Source organism: Pseudophryne corroboree, chromosome 7, assembly GCF_028390025.1.
Source record: "Pseudophryne corroboree isolate aPseCor3 chromosome 7, aPseCor3.hap2, whole genome shotgun sequence".
In the NCBI taxonomy this organism is placed as follows: Eukaryota; Metazoa; Chordata; class Amphibia; order Anura; family Myobatrachidae; genus Pseudophryne; species Pseudophryne corroboree.
The window spans coordinates 58,221,710-58,239,016 of NC_086450.1; the positions used below are offsets into that span (position 1 = coordinate 58,221,710).

The 17,307-nt window shown below is 47.0% G+C and overlaps 1 protein-coding gene across 1 annotated transcript in view; it reads left to right on the forward strand.

The window, feature by feature from the left end:
- LOC134944005 (uncharacterized) overlaps positions 1-14,877 on the forward strand; it is a 57,206-nt gene extending 42,329 nt beyond the window's left edge. The window contains exons 6-7 of the mRNA XM_063932549.1: positions 207-283; positions 14,756-14,877. Of these exons, the coding sequence (XP_063788619.1) occupies positions 207-283; positions 14,756-14,877 (199 nt within the window). The remainder of the gene's footprint in view (positions 1-206; positions 284-14,755) is intronic.
- The last annotated feature ends 2,430 nt before the right edge of the window (positions 14,878-17,307 follow it).

Consider the following 17,307-nt stretch of genomic DNA (forward strand, 5'->3'; position numbering starts at 1 on the left):
TATATCTGCCCCCCCTGCAGTGCACATGGTTTTGCCCAATTGCTAACAAACTTGCTGCTGCGATCAACTCAGAATTACCCCCATAGTGAGAATCGGGATTAGCCTGAATCTCACCGTGTGTATGCACCTTCACACTTATTTTTGAATGAAAATATTGACAGTTGGACGATAGTTTTTAAGAGAACATGTCTATTTCTTTCCCACAGGATGGTTGACGCCATGGGCGAAATAAGTGGTGAAGAAATTCTGGAGTTCCACGTCACGTATTTCTGTATCTTGGCATGTAAACCATAAACTGTGCTGCTATCTATCATCCTTGTTGTGTCACCTAGAGGAAGCATTAATAATGGTGTTTTGCATAGTTTACTCTCTGTTATTAATGTTTCTATTTACAGTAAATTTGTATACAAATATTCTCAACTTAAACAGATAAAGGTCCATACACACATAACGATAAAATGAGCGACATCGCTCATTTTCCCCCTCCTTGAGCGTCGCCGCTCATTTTATCGTCAAGTGTGTATGCTGCCAGCGACGACCGATGCGCGGCCCCGCGGGTCGGCAACGATCATTGCTTGTCGGTAGGGCATGCATGAAGGATGTGGACTGTCGTCCACGACCTTCATGCACGGTTGGCGGGGGCGTGATGTCACTGAGCGATATGAGCGGTCATATCGCTCAGTGTGTACAGTTGGCCGCCGACCGGCCGGCCCGGGAGGGGGAAACATTAGACGATGACGCTCACAGAGCGACATCGTCTAATGTGTATGGACCTTAAGAGTACATATAATATTATATTCTCTAAATACCATTTACTGCTTACTATGTTGTTTGGAATACTGGACACAACGCGGCTTTTTGGTTGACAGATAAATAACTCTGTTGCGCTTCATTGTTTTTGTTGTTGTTGTATATTAATCTGCATAACATTTTTTTGTTGGCATATATACAGTAGGTCTTTATTTTTCTACTACTGTATATTGCAAGACATAAATTAGAAATGCACTCAAAGGGACAAGAACTCACCGAATATCCGTGTATAAGAAAATAAGAACTGCTGTAATATTGCTAAACTAGATTGCTTACTAGGAAACAAAATTACACTCTCAGTTAGTAATATGATCAAGGAGGAATCCAATTTGCCAAGGGTGGGAATAACATGCGCCGGCTGATTCAATCAGCTGGGTTTATCCTACGCGTTAAATTGCGTGGTGCAGAAATTTGTGGGTTGGTATTGCCAATGGGAATTTCTGTGAGTACTTATTTTGAACTCACCCGTCCTTTTGTTGAATGAGGGCCTGAATCCGATTTGTACGTACATGCCTGTGCAGCTGCCATTTTTCAGTCTACAGATTTGCTAATCATGAAGCAACCGGCCAGAAAAGAATAGAGACGACGACCGGAGCCACTGCAAAGGCCTCAGTAACTGCGTACACATATACACAGCATCGACACAGACATGAGGAACATCGCCTCCCTGAGTGGTCACGCAGACTGGCCACGGCAGTATCAATGTTGGTGCCATGTTTCTCTATGTACATGATCTCAGCTGAACGCAGAAATGAAATACGCCTCAAAAATGGTCATAACATGTCTGCCTTTCTGCTGCCATTACCCATTATCTCCCACAAATCCTCACTGCGAGTGGCACTGCAAAAGTAATTTGGCGCAGTGTAACTGCGGTGCATGCGCAGTTTTCCGATAATCGCTCAGTTGCGTGAACGTCGGAATTATGTAAAAATCTGAATCAGACCCTGTATTCATTGTGTGGAGTGATGGTGGGCCGGGCAGATAAGCTTCATCATTGGCAGATACATGTGACGCAGGTGGTAGATGCTAGGTATCTGATAGAGGTGTGACTAGGGTCATCACTCTATTTGGGGGACCTAGCAAGCTGGAGAAATACTTGCACAGCTCAGGCTGCGACGTGACTTCTGATCACTAGGTAAGTGCTGCTGACTGCTGAAAGCTTTTGTGTCCACCTTAACTTGAGATCTAAACTTTCAATTTATTTCCAATAAATTGTGACAAATGCATTCACCAAACACAAGTCTCAGTGTTTCTATACAAGTTTTGTGAAAGCTAAGGGTTAATGATAAGTGTTCACAGTTCAGATTGGTAGTATGTGTATAAGGTAAAGGGAATTTGTCAGAATTCTCAGCAGCTTAAGGGGGTTATTCAGGTTTGTCAGCAAGCCAAGCAAGTAAGCAATCGACCAAAAGCATGTGCACTGCAGGTGGGGCAGATGTAACATGTGCAGAGAGAGTTAGATTTGGGTGGGTTATATGGTTTCTGTGCAGGGTAAATTCTGGCTGCTTCATTTCTAACACTGCAAGTTAGATTTCTGTTTGAACGCACCCCACCCAAATCTAACTCTCTCTGCACATGTTACATCTGCCCCACCTGCAGTGGCTGCAATATGGTTTTGCCCTTACTTTTTTGGTTTGCTAACAAACCTGAATAAGGCCCTAAGACCTTTGATGTGCTTTGTCCCCCATTGTTCAAAGTTGACCTTCATGCTGTGACACAATGGTATTCAATACTGCATTGAGAAAGGGACACTTCACAACACATCATTTTATTCATTAAAGAGCAGCTGTTCAGTTTATGACAAAGCAGATAGCTGGTTCATTCACATCAAAGGGGTATATATATATTGAAGTCGGATCCATTCCGACATTCATTTGTCGGAATGGATCCAACCTGGGCTATTCAATGCTATCTCAATTCGACAATTCGCTGCTCTCTCCGTCTCCGGCGCTGCTTTCCCTGTCTCCGGCGCTGCTCTCCCCATCTCACTTCAACTTTTTTTAAAGTCGAATTGAGATGGTCGAATTGTGTTTTCGACACAAGCACGCGGATCGGCAGCTGTTCCGCCGATCCACATGCTTTTCGACAAGTCGAATTCCTTGACTTGTCGAAAAATTTTGGGTTATTGAATAGGTCGGAACCCCTTCCGACCTAAAAAAGTTGAAAAGAGCTGCCATCTTTTCGACAGACGGCAGCTTTTGACTTCAATTGAATATACCCCAAAATATGTACAGTACAGATTCTTCTTAACAAAACTCTTTCAGAAGAAAAACCTATACTATAGCTACAGTATTATTATTATTATTATTATTATTAATAATAATAATAATACAGGTTGAGTATCCCATATCCAAATATTCCGAAATACGGAATATTCCGAAATACGGACTTTTTTGACTGAGAGTGAGATAGTGAAACCTTTGTTTTTTGATGGCTCAGTGTACACAAACTTTGTTTGATACACAAAGTTATTAAAAATATTGTATTAAATGACCTTCAGGCTGTGTGTATAAGGTGTATATGACACATAAATGAATTGTGTGAATGTACACACTTTGTTTAATGCACAAAGTTATAAAAAAAATATTGGCTAAAATGGCCTTCAGGCTGTGTGTATAAGGTGTATATGTAACATAAACGCATTCTGTGCTTATATTTAGGTCCCATCACCATGATATCTCATTATGGTATGCAATTATTCCAAAATACAGAAAAATCCGATATCCAAAATACCTCTGGTCCCAAGCAGTTTGGATAAGGGATACTCAACCTGTAATAATAAGGTGCCCATAATTTTATTGTGATTAACTTAAAACACTTTATTTAAGCTAGCTTAACACTAAAATAATGACACCGACCAGCTAATCACTAAAATAATGACACGGACACCGATAGCTGGAGTTAAAGGTCAGACAGTATTTATTGATGGCTGACCTGATGTTAAACTAGAGTTATGCTAATTAATTTATGTTGGAGGATGGCAAAGGAAAAGTCGCTACCAGACGCCAGCTCCAGTCACTTAAATTGTTTCCACAAAAAATGAGGAGGGGACTAAACAACAACACCGCCTCCTACCTGCATAACCTGCATTGTGCAGGACTCACCACTCTTCTCTTTGGCAGATACTTATGTTCCCGCAGTGGAACGTCTATTGTCCACCCGCAAGGTAAGGACACACTCGCCGTCTTTCTAAAAGAGGGTGCCCCACAATGACCATTTATGCCTAGCTGACTGCTGGCTGGTAGAGACTTCCCGCCACAACAAGGTTTAACTAAACCGACACCGCCATCCAAACAAAAGAAAACAACAGAAAGCTCCTAAGCTAATGAAAAGGTCTGAAAATACTCTCCAGGAAAATGCTAACACCTGATGGGGAAAGATGGACACCATCGTCCTTATAAAACTGCCTATTATGCAAAACCAACCATGGGTGTTTGACCACCACTCCCCCCAAATCGGAGACAAAGAAACAGCCAAGTTAACCTTCCTGCGCGCCTTGTCAATGGCCGAGAAACAAACAGCTCCTCTCCAATGAAAACGGGGCACCATCTCGGACCAAACAAAACGGACTCAAGGCCAATGACAGTGCAAAGCCACCAAATGTGCCTTGATCGTCAAGATGAGGTCAATGCCTTTCACACGACCCATATCATTGTAAAACAATCCACTCAGGGTGGCACCACCTTCGCTCATGATTAAAAAGGAGACTCAGCAAATCCCCCCACCCTCAAACCTTGAACACCTAACCAACGGACGACCCTGCGCCCAAAAACCTCACCCGACCTACGTGCCATGGGATGCCTTTCCACCCAAAAAAAATATAAGAATGGCCAACTAGCCACACTTGTTCCGAGGTATCGCTAACAGCTGCAAAAGAGAAAACCCTAACATTAACATACTGCACATACATAAAAACTGTAAATGACATATAACGTAAGAAAACCCAAGTGAAGGAGAAAACTCAAAAAACCTCCCGTGGACCTTATGTATGCCAATTGTAATTAGGCCACCTCGGAGGAAAATTTAACATTCACTTCACATCCATGATTCCTGAATGCTACCCGTTCAAAAACTGATGGGTAAACATAGTTTTTGGGTTAGCGCAACAGGCGCAACTAAGCCTTATCCAAATGTATGTAAGACTTATATGAAGCAGATTTCCAGCGGCCCAGCTCCTGCATCGCTGCCGCTGAGGAGCCTGTTGCTGCTGCATGGGTAGCAGCCCCAATCCGAAAAGAATGGGTACCAAAATCCGCACATCGCAAACCCAAAGCCCCCAAACATCGTCGAAACACTGCGGCAAACTGGAACTTGGTGAGCGGACCCATGAATGCATGCAGTAGAAATTGTTCGCCACCTGGGGGCCGCAACTGTACATATTCCCTTGCCAAACACAATGGGCAAATACCCTCACCCCCTCGCGACGCAAGGGACACCCAGCAACCCCGGCCAGCCTGGTCCATCTTAGAACGTGGAATTTTGCATAGTAACCGATCGTCCTGCAATATCACATTACACAAGAGGAGGCCGGAGTCCCGAGACGACTTGCTACTCGCCACTAGCTCACTGATCCTAAAAGCCCTAAAGAAAGTAAGCGCAATAGCTAAACTAAAAAGAGCAACCTCAAACCTGGATTCGGCCACACTAGGTAGCACCACTAGCAATTCTATTAACATCTGCAAAGTAACCGGCCTCCGAAAATCCGCAGGCGCAGGACTTGCCTTAGCCCAACCCTTCCAAAAACTTGGAAGCCCACAATTCTAAGGCCACGATCATGGGGAAAAGTTCCAACAACAGGAGGTTCCTGGTGAACCCACGGGAGAACCAGGAGGCGGGCCAGGGAGAAGCACACCACTCGCCGGCGAAAAAGGCACCGAAACCGAAACTGCTTGAAGTATCTGTGAACAGTTGGAGGCTGAACAGCACCGTGCAGGCCACAGAACTTCCCGGTTAAAAGAAACCAGGAAATCATCTCTGATCTCACGGGACAGGCAAATGGTGTGATGCTGCCTGACCGTCCCCACCTTGGCTCGTTCAAGTTTCCGGCAAAAAACCCTCCCCATGGGGATGATCCTGCTCGCAAAATTGAAAGAGGCCAGCAAAGAATGGACCTGTTTAAACCGCACCTTGCGTTAGCCCATACAATCGTCAATTAACTCTAGAAGCTTATGCACCTTGTCAGCGGGGAGGCGGCAACAGCCAGCCACCATATCTATTTCAATCCCCAAATAACTAAGGCAACTGGTAGGGCCCTCGCATTTTTCTGGGGCCACCGGGACACCCAGGTCATAAAACAAGGATCTGGCGGAAAACAGCATGTCGCCACAGATCGAACTGTCCATCGGGCCCATCAAGATAAAATTATCCAGGTAACGAGCCACCCCGGGTTGGCCGGAGGCAGCCTGGATGCACCAATGCAAAAAGTGCTAAATCTCTCAAAATAGGCACAAGAGACAGAACAGCCCATGGGCAGACACCTGTCTACGCAGAAATCCTTACCCAACTTGAAACCCAGGAACCTGAGAGAATCTGGGAGCAGGGGGAGCAGGCATAGGCGTGCGCACGGGGGGTGCCTGGTGCGCACAGGCACCCCCTAATGTCTGGCACCCCCCGCACGTCATTCCTGCGATCCGATCATCGCTGTCTGTGTGCTGCTGTTGTAGCAGTGCTACTACAGCAGCACACAGACAGCGATGACTGGATCACCTGCTGCGCATCGCTGCCCGGCCCCCTCCCACTGCGCCGCCGCCGTTCAGACAGAGTTGTAGTGGCTTGTGGGTGGCTCAGGCCCGGCCCTACGCATATGCCGACTACGCGGCTGCGTAGAGCACGGGACTGATGAGGGCGCTGCTGCAGTCAGTGTTCTCTCCCACTAACCTCCCAGCAACCGGCCTCCACGCCTGCACTACACCGCTGCCGGACCCTGCTGCCTCCTCTCCCCTGTCACACTGCGCTGCCCGGGGCGCTGTCACACTGATTCTCCCCTCTCCTTCCACATGTGCCACCCGTCCTTTGTCTACTCCTCCCAGTCTCCACCCCCTCCCGTTCCTCTCACTTCCCCTACAGGAGGTGACATGTGAGCCAGCCCATGTGACACTATCCCCTGCACTGTCAGCACCTGTGCCTGCTACAGGTGCAGTGTCCCACTCAGACTCTGCTCTTGTGACTGGGTCCCCCTGCAGAATGAAACTGATCCACACAGGAGCTGGGGACTGGAGTCAGCCCTGGCACTGGGTACAACAACAATGTGCTCCCGAGTCCCCGCCTCCTGCCCTGGCCTGTCCTGTTCTGGCTTCTCCCCTGCAGCAGCCAGTGTGTGAGGAGAGCACAGCCACCCTGCAGGCAGTGGTAAGTACCTGGGCTTATTCCTTTTGTCTGGAATGGTGGGTGGTCATGGTGTGTGTGAGGGGGTGCATACTAATATTACCTGGGCAGGGGAGGTGGGTTGGTGGATATAGTAATGTATAGGAGAGGGGTTGTACACTAATATTACCTGGGAGGGGGGGGGGGGGGTGAAGGGAGAGGAGGGGAGGTGGGTTGGTGAATAAAGTAATGTATGGGAGAGGGGTTGCACACTAATATTACGGGGGGGGGGGGGGGGGGTTTGAGAGACAGCAGTGGGGAGGATAGATGTGTGTGTATGGGTGGTATAGACAATATTACTGGTGGAGGAGTTGGAATGTGGTGTGTAGTAATGTATCAGTGAGGGTTCTGTACACCCTACGCATACGCTGACTACACAGCTGCGTAGAGTGCAGGACTGATAAGGGTGCGCTACAGTCACTGTTCTACCACTAATCTCCCAGCAGTCGGACTCCGCGCCCACACTAAACCACTGCCAGACCCTGCTGCCTCCACTCTCCTGTCACACTGCGCCGCCTCCGGTGCACTACCCTCCTGTAGTGTAACATGTATACTACTGTGCTGTAACGTGTATAACCGGCTCTACTGTGCTGTAACGTATATAAGCGGCTCTACTGTGCTGTAACGTGTATAAGAGGCTCTGCTGTGCTGTAACGTATATAAGCGGCTCTACTGTGCTGTAACGTGTATAACCGGCTCTACTGTGCTGTAACGTGTATAAGCGGCTCTACTGTGCTGTAACGTGTATAAGAGGCTCTACTGTGCTGTAACGTGTATAAGAGGCTCTGCTGTGCTGTAACGTATATAAGCGGCTCTACTGTGCTGTAACGTGTATAAGAGGCTCTACTGTGCTGTAACGTGTATAAGAGGCTCTACTGTGCTGTAACGTGTATAAGAGGCTCTACTGTGCTGTAACGTGTATAAGAGGCTCTACTGTGCTGTAACGTGTATAACCGGCTCTACTGTGCTGTAACGTGTATAAGAGGCTCTACTGTGCTGTAACGTGTATAAGAGGCTCTGCTGTGCTGTAACGTATATAAGCGGCTCTACTGTGCTGTAACGTGTATAAGAGGCTCTACTGTGCTGTAACGTGTATAACCGGCTCTACTGTGCTGTAACGTGTATAACCGGCTCTACTGTGCTGTAACGTGTATAACCGGCTCTACTGTGCTGTAACGTATATAAGAGGCTCTACTGTGCTGTAACGTGTATAAGAGGCTCTACTGTGCTGTAACGTGTATAACCGGCTCTACTGTGCTGTAACGTATATAAGCGGCTCTACTGTGCTGTAACGTGTATAAGAGGCTCTACTGTGCTGTAACGTGTATAAGAGGCTCTGCTGTGCTGTAACGTGTATAAGAGGCTCTGCTGTGCTGTAACGTGTATAAGAGGCTCTACTGTGCTGTAACGTGTATAAGAGGCTCTACTGTGCTGTAACGTGTATAAGAGGCTCTGCTGTGCTGTAACGTGTATAAGAGGCTCTGCTGTGCTGTAACGTGTATAAGAGGCTCTACTGTGCTGTAACGTATATAAGCGGCTCTACTGTGCTGTAACGTATATAAGCGGCTCTACTGTGCTGTAACGTGTATAAGAGGCTCTGCTGTGCTGTAACGTGTATAAGAGGCTCTGCTGTGCTGTAACGTGTATAACCGGCTCTACTGTGCTGTAACGTATATAAGCGGCTCTACTGTGCTGTAACGTATATAAGCGGCTCTACTGTGCTGTAACGTGTATAAGAGGCTCTGCTGTGCTGTAACGTGTATAAGAGGCTCTACTGTGCTGTAACGTGTATAAGAGGCTCTGCTGTGCTGTAACGTGTATAAGAGGCTCTGCTGTGCTGTAACGTGTATAACCGGCTCTACTGTGCTGTAACGTATATAAGCGGCTCTACTGTGCTGTAACGTATATAAGCGGCTCTACTGTGCTGTAACGTGTATAAGAGGCTCTGCTGTGCTGTAACGTGTATAAGAGGCTCTGCTGTGCTGTAACGTGTATAAGAGGCTCTACTGTGCTCTAACGTGTATAAGAGGCTCTACTGTGCTGTAACGTATATAAGCGGCTCTACTGTGCTGTAACGTATATAAGCGGCTCTACTGTGCTGTAACGTGTATAAGAGGCTCTGCTGTGCTGTAACGTGTATAAGAGGCTCTACTGTGCTGTAACGTGTATAAGAGGCTCTGCTGTGCTGTAACGTGTATAAGAGGCTCTGCTGTGCTGTAACGTGTATAAGAGGCTCTACTGTGCTGTAACGTGTATAAGAGGCTCTACTGTGCTGTAACGTGTATAAGAGGCTCTACTGTGGTGTAACGTGTATAAGAGGCTCTACTGTGGTGTAACGTGTATAAGAGGCTCTACTGTGCTGTAACGTGTATAAGAGGCTCTACTGTGCTGTAACGTGTATAAGAGGCTCTACTGTGCTGTAACGTGTATAACCGGCTCTACTGTGCTGTAACGTGTATAAGAGGCTCTGCTGTGCTGTAACGTGTATAACCGGCTCTACTGTGCTGTAACGTGTATAAGAGGCTCTACTGTGCTGTAACGTGTATAACCGGCTCTACTGTGCTGTAACGTATATAAGCGGCTCTACTGTGCTGTAACGTATATAAGCGGCTCTACTGTGCTGTAACGTGTATAAGAGGCTCTACTGTGCTGTAACGTGTATAAGAGGCTCTGCTGTGCTGTAACGTGTATAAGAGGCTCTACTGTGCTGTAACGTGTATAAGAGGCTCTGCTGTGCTGTAACGTGTATAAGAGGCTCTACTGTGCTGTAACGTGTATAAGAGGCTCTGCTGTGCTGTAACGTGTATAAGAGGCTCTGCTGTGCTGTAACGTGTATAAGAGGCTCTACTGTGGTGTGGCGTAGCATGTATAAGGGGCTCTTTTGTGGCGTAGCATGTATATTGGGCTTTACTGTGCAGTGTAATGTGAATTGATAGTATTCTGTGGCCATGCACCTTCCCCATGAAGCCACATCCCTATATATTTTACTAAGGGGTGCCAAAATATATTTTCGCATACCAAAATAATCACGCTAGGGCCGGCCCTGGGGTGGCTGGCCGCACAGCCCAGTCGCCGCCATGATCCCAGTGACTGCCTAGCACCCTGCGCCCTTCCTCCCTGCGCCCTGCGCTGTCCTCCCGGCTCCCGCCCATGCTCAGTCTCTCTCCAGTGACTCCATGAGTGTGCCCTGCCCTGCCATTTCCTACAGCCCGGCCGACACACGCCAAGACTGGAGCCTAAGACTAGACGCCGCTGCCTGTGTCCAGCTGAGCCCTCCTGCCTGATTCAGGGTGAGAGTCGGTGGTGGGGATAAAATTCTGTATAAAAGAAGGGACATTACTTTATATATATATATATATATATATATATATAGAAAAAGGGGGGGAGGTGCAGCGCCACTTGCGAGATATATCTCAGTAAAAAGAATCAACCTTACAAAGAGGGATTACATATACCTAAAATTTACCATAGAAAACACACATAACCTCATTTAAAGGTGTCTGCCGGGCCCTAAGGATGCAGTGCCGGTACCACACTGCTAGATTTATGGAGAGTTGGAGAGATAGGGTTCGGCGCTCAGTGTTGTTAAAAAATGGTAAAAGGCACACAAATATCTAAAAGTTTAAAAGATTTATTTTTAAAAAAATTTTTAAAAATTTTTTTTATAAAAAATTTTTTTAATATATGAGAGTAAAACAAGGGTACTTAAAAACATATACGTATGGATCAAGTAAAATCAAGTAAAAAAAGGTCAAGTAAAAAAAAATTTTTCAAGTAAAAAAATTTTTTTCAAGTAAAAAAAATTTTTTGGAATACGTAAAATTTTTTACAAGAATAAGAGGATTAATTTAGCTTTAAGAAACAGCAGGGGATTGGTGCAGGAAACCCAACGCGTTTCGTCTCAAACAGACTTCTTCAAAGAAGTCTGTTTGAGACGAAACGCGTTGGGTTTCCTGCACCAATCCCCTGCTGTTTCTTAAAGCTACGTTAATCCTCTTATCCTTGTAAAAAATTTTACGTATTCCAAAAAAAAATTTTTTACTTGAAAAAATTTTTTTTACTTGACCTTTTTTTACTTGATTTTACTTGATCCATACGTATATGTTTTTAAGTACCCTTGTTTTACTCTCATATATTTAAAAAAAATTTAAAATTTTTTTAAAAAATAAATCTTTTAAACTTTTAGATATTTGTGTGCCTTTTACCATTTTTTAACAACACTGAGCGCCGAACCCTATCTCTCCAACTCTCCATATATATATATATATATATATATATATACCCCGTGTGCGATAAAGTGAATTTCGGCTTTTACCGTGTGCTATAATGTGAATTTCGGATCATACCGTGTGCTATAATGTGAATTTCGGCTCATACCGTGTGCTATATTGTGAATTTCGGCTCATACTGTGTGCTATAAAGTGAATTTCGGCTCATACTGTGTGCTATAATGTGAATTTCGGCTCATACCTTGTGCTATATTGTGAATTTCGGCTCATACTGTGTGCTATAAAGTGAATTTCGGCTCATACCTTTTGCTATATTGTGAATTTCGGCTCATACCGTGTGCTATAATGTGAATTTCGGCTCATACCTTGTGCTATATTGTGAATTTCGGCTCATACTGTGTGCTATAAAGTGAATTTCGGCTTATACCGTGTGCTTTAATGTGAAAGGGGCACCAGTACTAGATAGTATAAGGGGTCCTACTATTGTGATGCATAATGTATATAAGTGTTATATGGTGTGTTAAACTACACTGAAGGGCATGTCCCCTTTTGACGGGCCACACCCGTCAGCGCAGTACTAGTAGGAGGAGGTGATCCAGCCCCTCCTCTCACCTTTTCTTCTCCTCTCTGGTCCTGTTGCCCGACATCACACTCCAACGGAAACCAGAAGAGGGGGACCGCTGCTGTCGGTGCTGAAAGGGGGACCCGCCACTGCCTCAGGTACCCAGTGCCTCTTGTACTGAAGGGACACACACATTCAGTAATGCTTGTACTAGGGGGTACAGTGACAGAACGAGGGACACAGTGCCACCTGTACCCCCTCTCTACCCTGGCCCTCTCTCTCAACCCTCTGTCTCACCTCTATTTTTCTCCCTCTTTCTCTCTGACTGCTAATATATGGTGCTAGGCACGCCACTCCAGTCGTGCACCCCCTTATAAAATGTGGGAGCAGGTGAAAAGTGGACTCTACGTCCAGCTTGGCCAGCAGGGCACCCGGGCCGCAGCACCAAACCAAACTCAGACCCTCATCGAAAGATTGATAACGCACTCTGCAAATTGATTCGGGGTTGGCATCATTCACGGATCCCCCATGTGGATGATACAAATGCTATATGAGGCGGAACCTGCCGGGATACATTTGGGCACAACCCCGATGGGGGAGATGCACAAGGCAGGCAGCGGAGGGGTAGCATAGGGGCCGCACATGCATCCCAAACTAAACTCCACCTCCACCTTCCATCTGACCACGTAGAAAATCACGAGCAGATTTCAAATTCCTGCGTGCAATGACGTGCATGGAATCCGAAATGGGCAGGCGAAAACCATGACTGAAACCGTCCCGCAAAAACTGAGCAGCCACCCTGTCGGTATACAAACTGACATATATATTGGTAGATGCTCAATTAGCTTAGTGATATCATTCAGGTGCTCGAAAGGGAGGGGTATTTCTAAGCAAGAAAAAAAGGCATTTGTTTCCCCCAGCACCCTGAATGATAACCGTAACCAGATATTAATTCCACATAATAATAGAATTCAGAGATCTTCGTTACACATATTTGCGCAAATGTGTGAATAAGCCCCAAAGCCGCATCAAGGCGTCTCTGTATATTTGGGGTCCCTAGCGCTATATCTAGGTGCAGGGTGTGGCACCCCAAAACACCAGCATAAGCCAGAAAGCCCAGCGTAGCATACCAGTGAAAAAACTATAGTGTTAATAAATTAGTATTTAGGAAGCCGACGCTATAGAGAAAGTGATACAAAAATGAAATGCAATTAAAATAGAGAAATAGTGTTAAAAAAATAATAAGTGAAAAGTGTTAATAGAATGTAAAGGTATGCCACACTAAGGCCATCCTGCTCAGCCAGTCCAGAGGCACCACACCTCACACCTCCATTACCCCAATCTGGGTCTAATATTAACCAGCAAGGAGCCACATGATAATGGCTCCTTACTACAATATGTCTAAGCTAAGAGCTACCTACCTTGGAGCAACCCCACTTCTTCTTGTTCTTGTCTTCTCCCTGCCCTCTTTCTTTCACTTCACAATGCCCAGTCCTCACAGGTCGGCTCCCCCCCCCGTCGTCTTGCTCCCCACCGCTCACATCGGCTGGGTATGGGTGTCCTTACGCCCGCAGGGGGCCCTCTGCTAGGATTCGCTCCCCTCCTCTGTCTCGTCAGATGGGTGGCAGGCGCGGGGTCCCGGTTCTGGCTGCTGCTGGTGGTGGGCGGCCACGTTCGTGGTAGTCTGCCCGACAGCCACTACTCCTCTGGCAGCTGTCCCCTCCTGCCCGGCCTCTCCTCCTGGGTGGTGACCGGCGGAACCGGTTTGTTGGGAAAGAAGGGGGGGTGTCGTTGCGGGGGGTACGGGCCATTAATGAGGCTGCCGCCTGCAGGGACACCACATGGGGTGGATGCAGGAGTCCCCATGTGGGGGGCTGGGTCTGGCGCCATTACAACCGGATGACACGCTACCACCACAGGCCAGGGCGGTTTCCATCGGACATTCCGCAGGAGTAGTTGGGGGTGGGGCCTCAGCGGTCCCCTCGGGGACCCCACGGGTGCATGCTTCCGCATTGGCAGGGGAACCTGCGTTGATGCCTCCACAGAGGGTGCTGTTTGGTGCAGCATCTGGCTCCCTGGGGCTGATGCCTCCTGCAGCCCCCCTTTTTGACATTTCACAGGCGCCACTTGCTGGACACTCTGGGGTGTTGCAGGTGGTGTCTGCACAGAGCTCCCTGGCCGCCTCATTTCCATTACCGAGCCATCCTTCCCTGTATGCTGGGGGCCATTTCACTACTGGTTTCACTGCGGTGCAGCCTTTTGCAGTGCCACAGCTGTTCCCCGTAGCCCCCGAGGCATGGCAGCAGGGCGTGTCCATTTCCTCAGCGCCCCTTTTTTCTCCCTATTTTGCGGATTCGACATCGGGGGCCCAGCCCACATGGTCCTTTAGTGGTCCTCAGTTTTCTATCGCCCCCACAGTATTTTCTGGGTCATACGTGGGGGGTTTCACCCCCGCGTCATCCCCACACACCCAGTTTTGACAGTCACCTTTTGCCCCTGGACAGTTTCCTCCAGTCCCACAGCCGGGTCCCTGGGGTACGGCATATGTTCCCCCCCCCCATCGTGGCCACCAGCCTATAGTATCGGGAACCAAGAATCATTCAACCCCCCCCCCCCTTCGGCCACAGTGTACTCCCCTCAGTTCATTTACCCCGCCCCGCCTCTTCCCCCGGGCCCTCCTCCGGGTGTAGGTGGTGAGTTGCCATCCTTGTTTCCTCCATTGCCGTCTGTGGTAACTGTTGATTCACAAGCTTTAACGGCTGTTGTTGTGCACCCTGAGTCTTCCGTACAGATGTCAGTGAATCCAGCGGGTCCAGTGTCTACTCCGGGAAGGAGTCGGAGATCGAGGAGAGGGGCAATCGCGGCGCCAGTCAAAGACGTGCCGCCGGGGCCAGTGGCGGTGGAAGAGGCTGATGAGGTTCTGGGCCCCTCAGGCACAGGTGAGCATGCTGTTATTTCACCTTGTTCATCCAGTACTTCTTCTAGCTCTTCCACTAGTGTTTCCTCTGGTTCTCCCAGGTGCCCGCATAAGTTGGCTAGGCTTATAGCGCGCCATGTTGCAAAGGAATCTAGTAAAGACAAAGTGCTGATGGTCGCGGTTCCCTCAGATCCCCGCTTTTCACAGAAATGGTGCATTGCGCCAATACTGCAGTGGCCAGGGGCATTAGAAAACGGATAAAGTAAAAGATTAGAAAGGGCAAGTACGTTGACATGTTCACCCTTATGGATGACATGCGTCAGGCTTTTGATGAGGCTAAAAAGGTGGGCGGCATAGAGGAGAACGCCTTCTGTAACTTCCATCAATGGTTACGTTTTTTTTTTTGTTATGCTGAATCGAGGCCTGCCGAGTATCCTTATGTAGTGAAGTATTTGTTTTTGGCACATGAGAGGTATGTGAAAACCTAGTGTTACGCTTGGAGAGAATACGATGATAAATTTTGGCGTAGTCAAGATGGCAACTCCATTTTGCCCTTGTCTTTCAAGGACGTGGAAGTGTGGCTTGAGTTTACCCAATAAGTCCCCCCCCCCCCACAGATTCCCAAAGTAAAAAGCCTCTTACACCTAGCGTTTCAGGTTCACGCTCGGTGGCAAAAGGCAAGTGTTTAGCATTTAATGAGGGCAAATGCACCAGGGGCCTTAACTGCCGCTTTCGCCACTCAAGTTTGTGGACTGCACCTTGGCCGCGGGCAGTAAGCCCTCCGCCACGGCCGAGGCCGGTGTAAGTAACAAGTAAGGCACAGTCTCCGTTTCGGGTGTGGGAGCTAGTTAGGTGGCTCAGTTTGTATACCCCAGTACCCTGAATGATAACCGTAACCAGATATAAATTCCACATAATAATATAATTCAGAGATCTTCGTTACACATATTTGTGCAAATGTGTGAATAAGACCCAAAGCCGCATCAAGGCATCTCTGTATATTTGGGGTCCCTAGCGCTATATCTAGGTGCAGGGTGTGGCACCCCAAAACTTGGGGTAATGGAGGTGTGAGGTGTGGTGCCTCTGGACTGGCTGAGCAGGATGACCTTAGTGTGGCATACGTTTACATTCTATTAACATTTTCACTTATTATTTTTTTAACACTATTTCTCTATTTTAATTGCATTTCATTTTTGTATCACTTTCTCTATAGCTTCGGCTTCCTAAATACTAATTTATTAACACTATAGTTTTTTCACTGGTATGCTACGCTGGGCTTTCTGGCTTATGCTGGTGTTTTGGGGTGCCACACCCTGCGCCTAGATATAGCGCTAGGGACCCCAAATATACAGAGACGCCTTGATGCGGCTTTGGGGCTTATTCACACATTTGCGCAAATATGTGTAACAAAGATCTCTGAATTCTGTTATTATGTGGAATTTATATCTGGTTACGGTTATCATTCAGGGTGCTGGGGGAAACAAATGCCTTTTTTTCTTGCTTAGAAATACCCCTCCCTTTCGAGCACCTGAATGATATCACTAAGCTAATTGAGCATCTACCAATATATATGTTTGTTGTGAGAGGCAGAGAGGTCCCTGCATTAGGAGGAGGTGCAGGCCCTGACATGCCACATGGAGCATTATGGGGTTGCTCCAAGGTAGGTAGCTCTTAGCTTAGAGATATTGTAGTAATGAGCCATTATCATGTGGCTCCTTGCTGGTTAATCTTAGACCCAGATTGGGGTAATGGAGGTGTGAGGTGTGGTGCCTCTGGACTGGCTGAGCAGGATGGCCTTAGTGTGGCATACCTTTACATTCTATTAACATTTTCACTTATTATTTTTTTAACACTATTTCTCTATTTTAATTGCATTTCATTTTTGTATCACTTTCTCTATAGCTTCGGCTTCCTAAATACTAATTTATTAACACTATAGTTTTTTCACTGGTATGCTACGCTGGGCTTTCTGGCTTATGCTGGTGTTTTGGGGTGCCACACCCTGCACCTAGATATAGTGCTAGGGACCACAAATATACAGAGACGCCTTGATGCGGCTTTGGGGCTTATTCACACATTTGCGCAAATATGTGTAACAAAGATCTCTGAATTCTGTTATTATGTGGAATTTATATCTGGTTACGGTTATCATTCAGTGTGCTGGGGGAAACAAATGCCTTTTTTTCTTGCTTAGAAATACCCCTCCCTTTCGAGCACCTGAATGATATCACTAAGCTAATTGAGCATCTACCAATATATATGTTTGTTGTGAGAGGCAGAGAGGTCCCTGCATTAGGAGGAGGTGCAGGCCCCCTTAGGAATGCGGTATAATGTAATATATAGTGATGTGCACCGGAAATTTTTCGGGTTTTGTGTTTTGGTTTTGGATTCGGTTCTGCGGACGTGTTTTGGATTCGGACACGTTT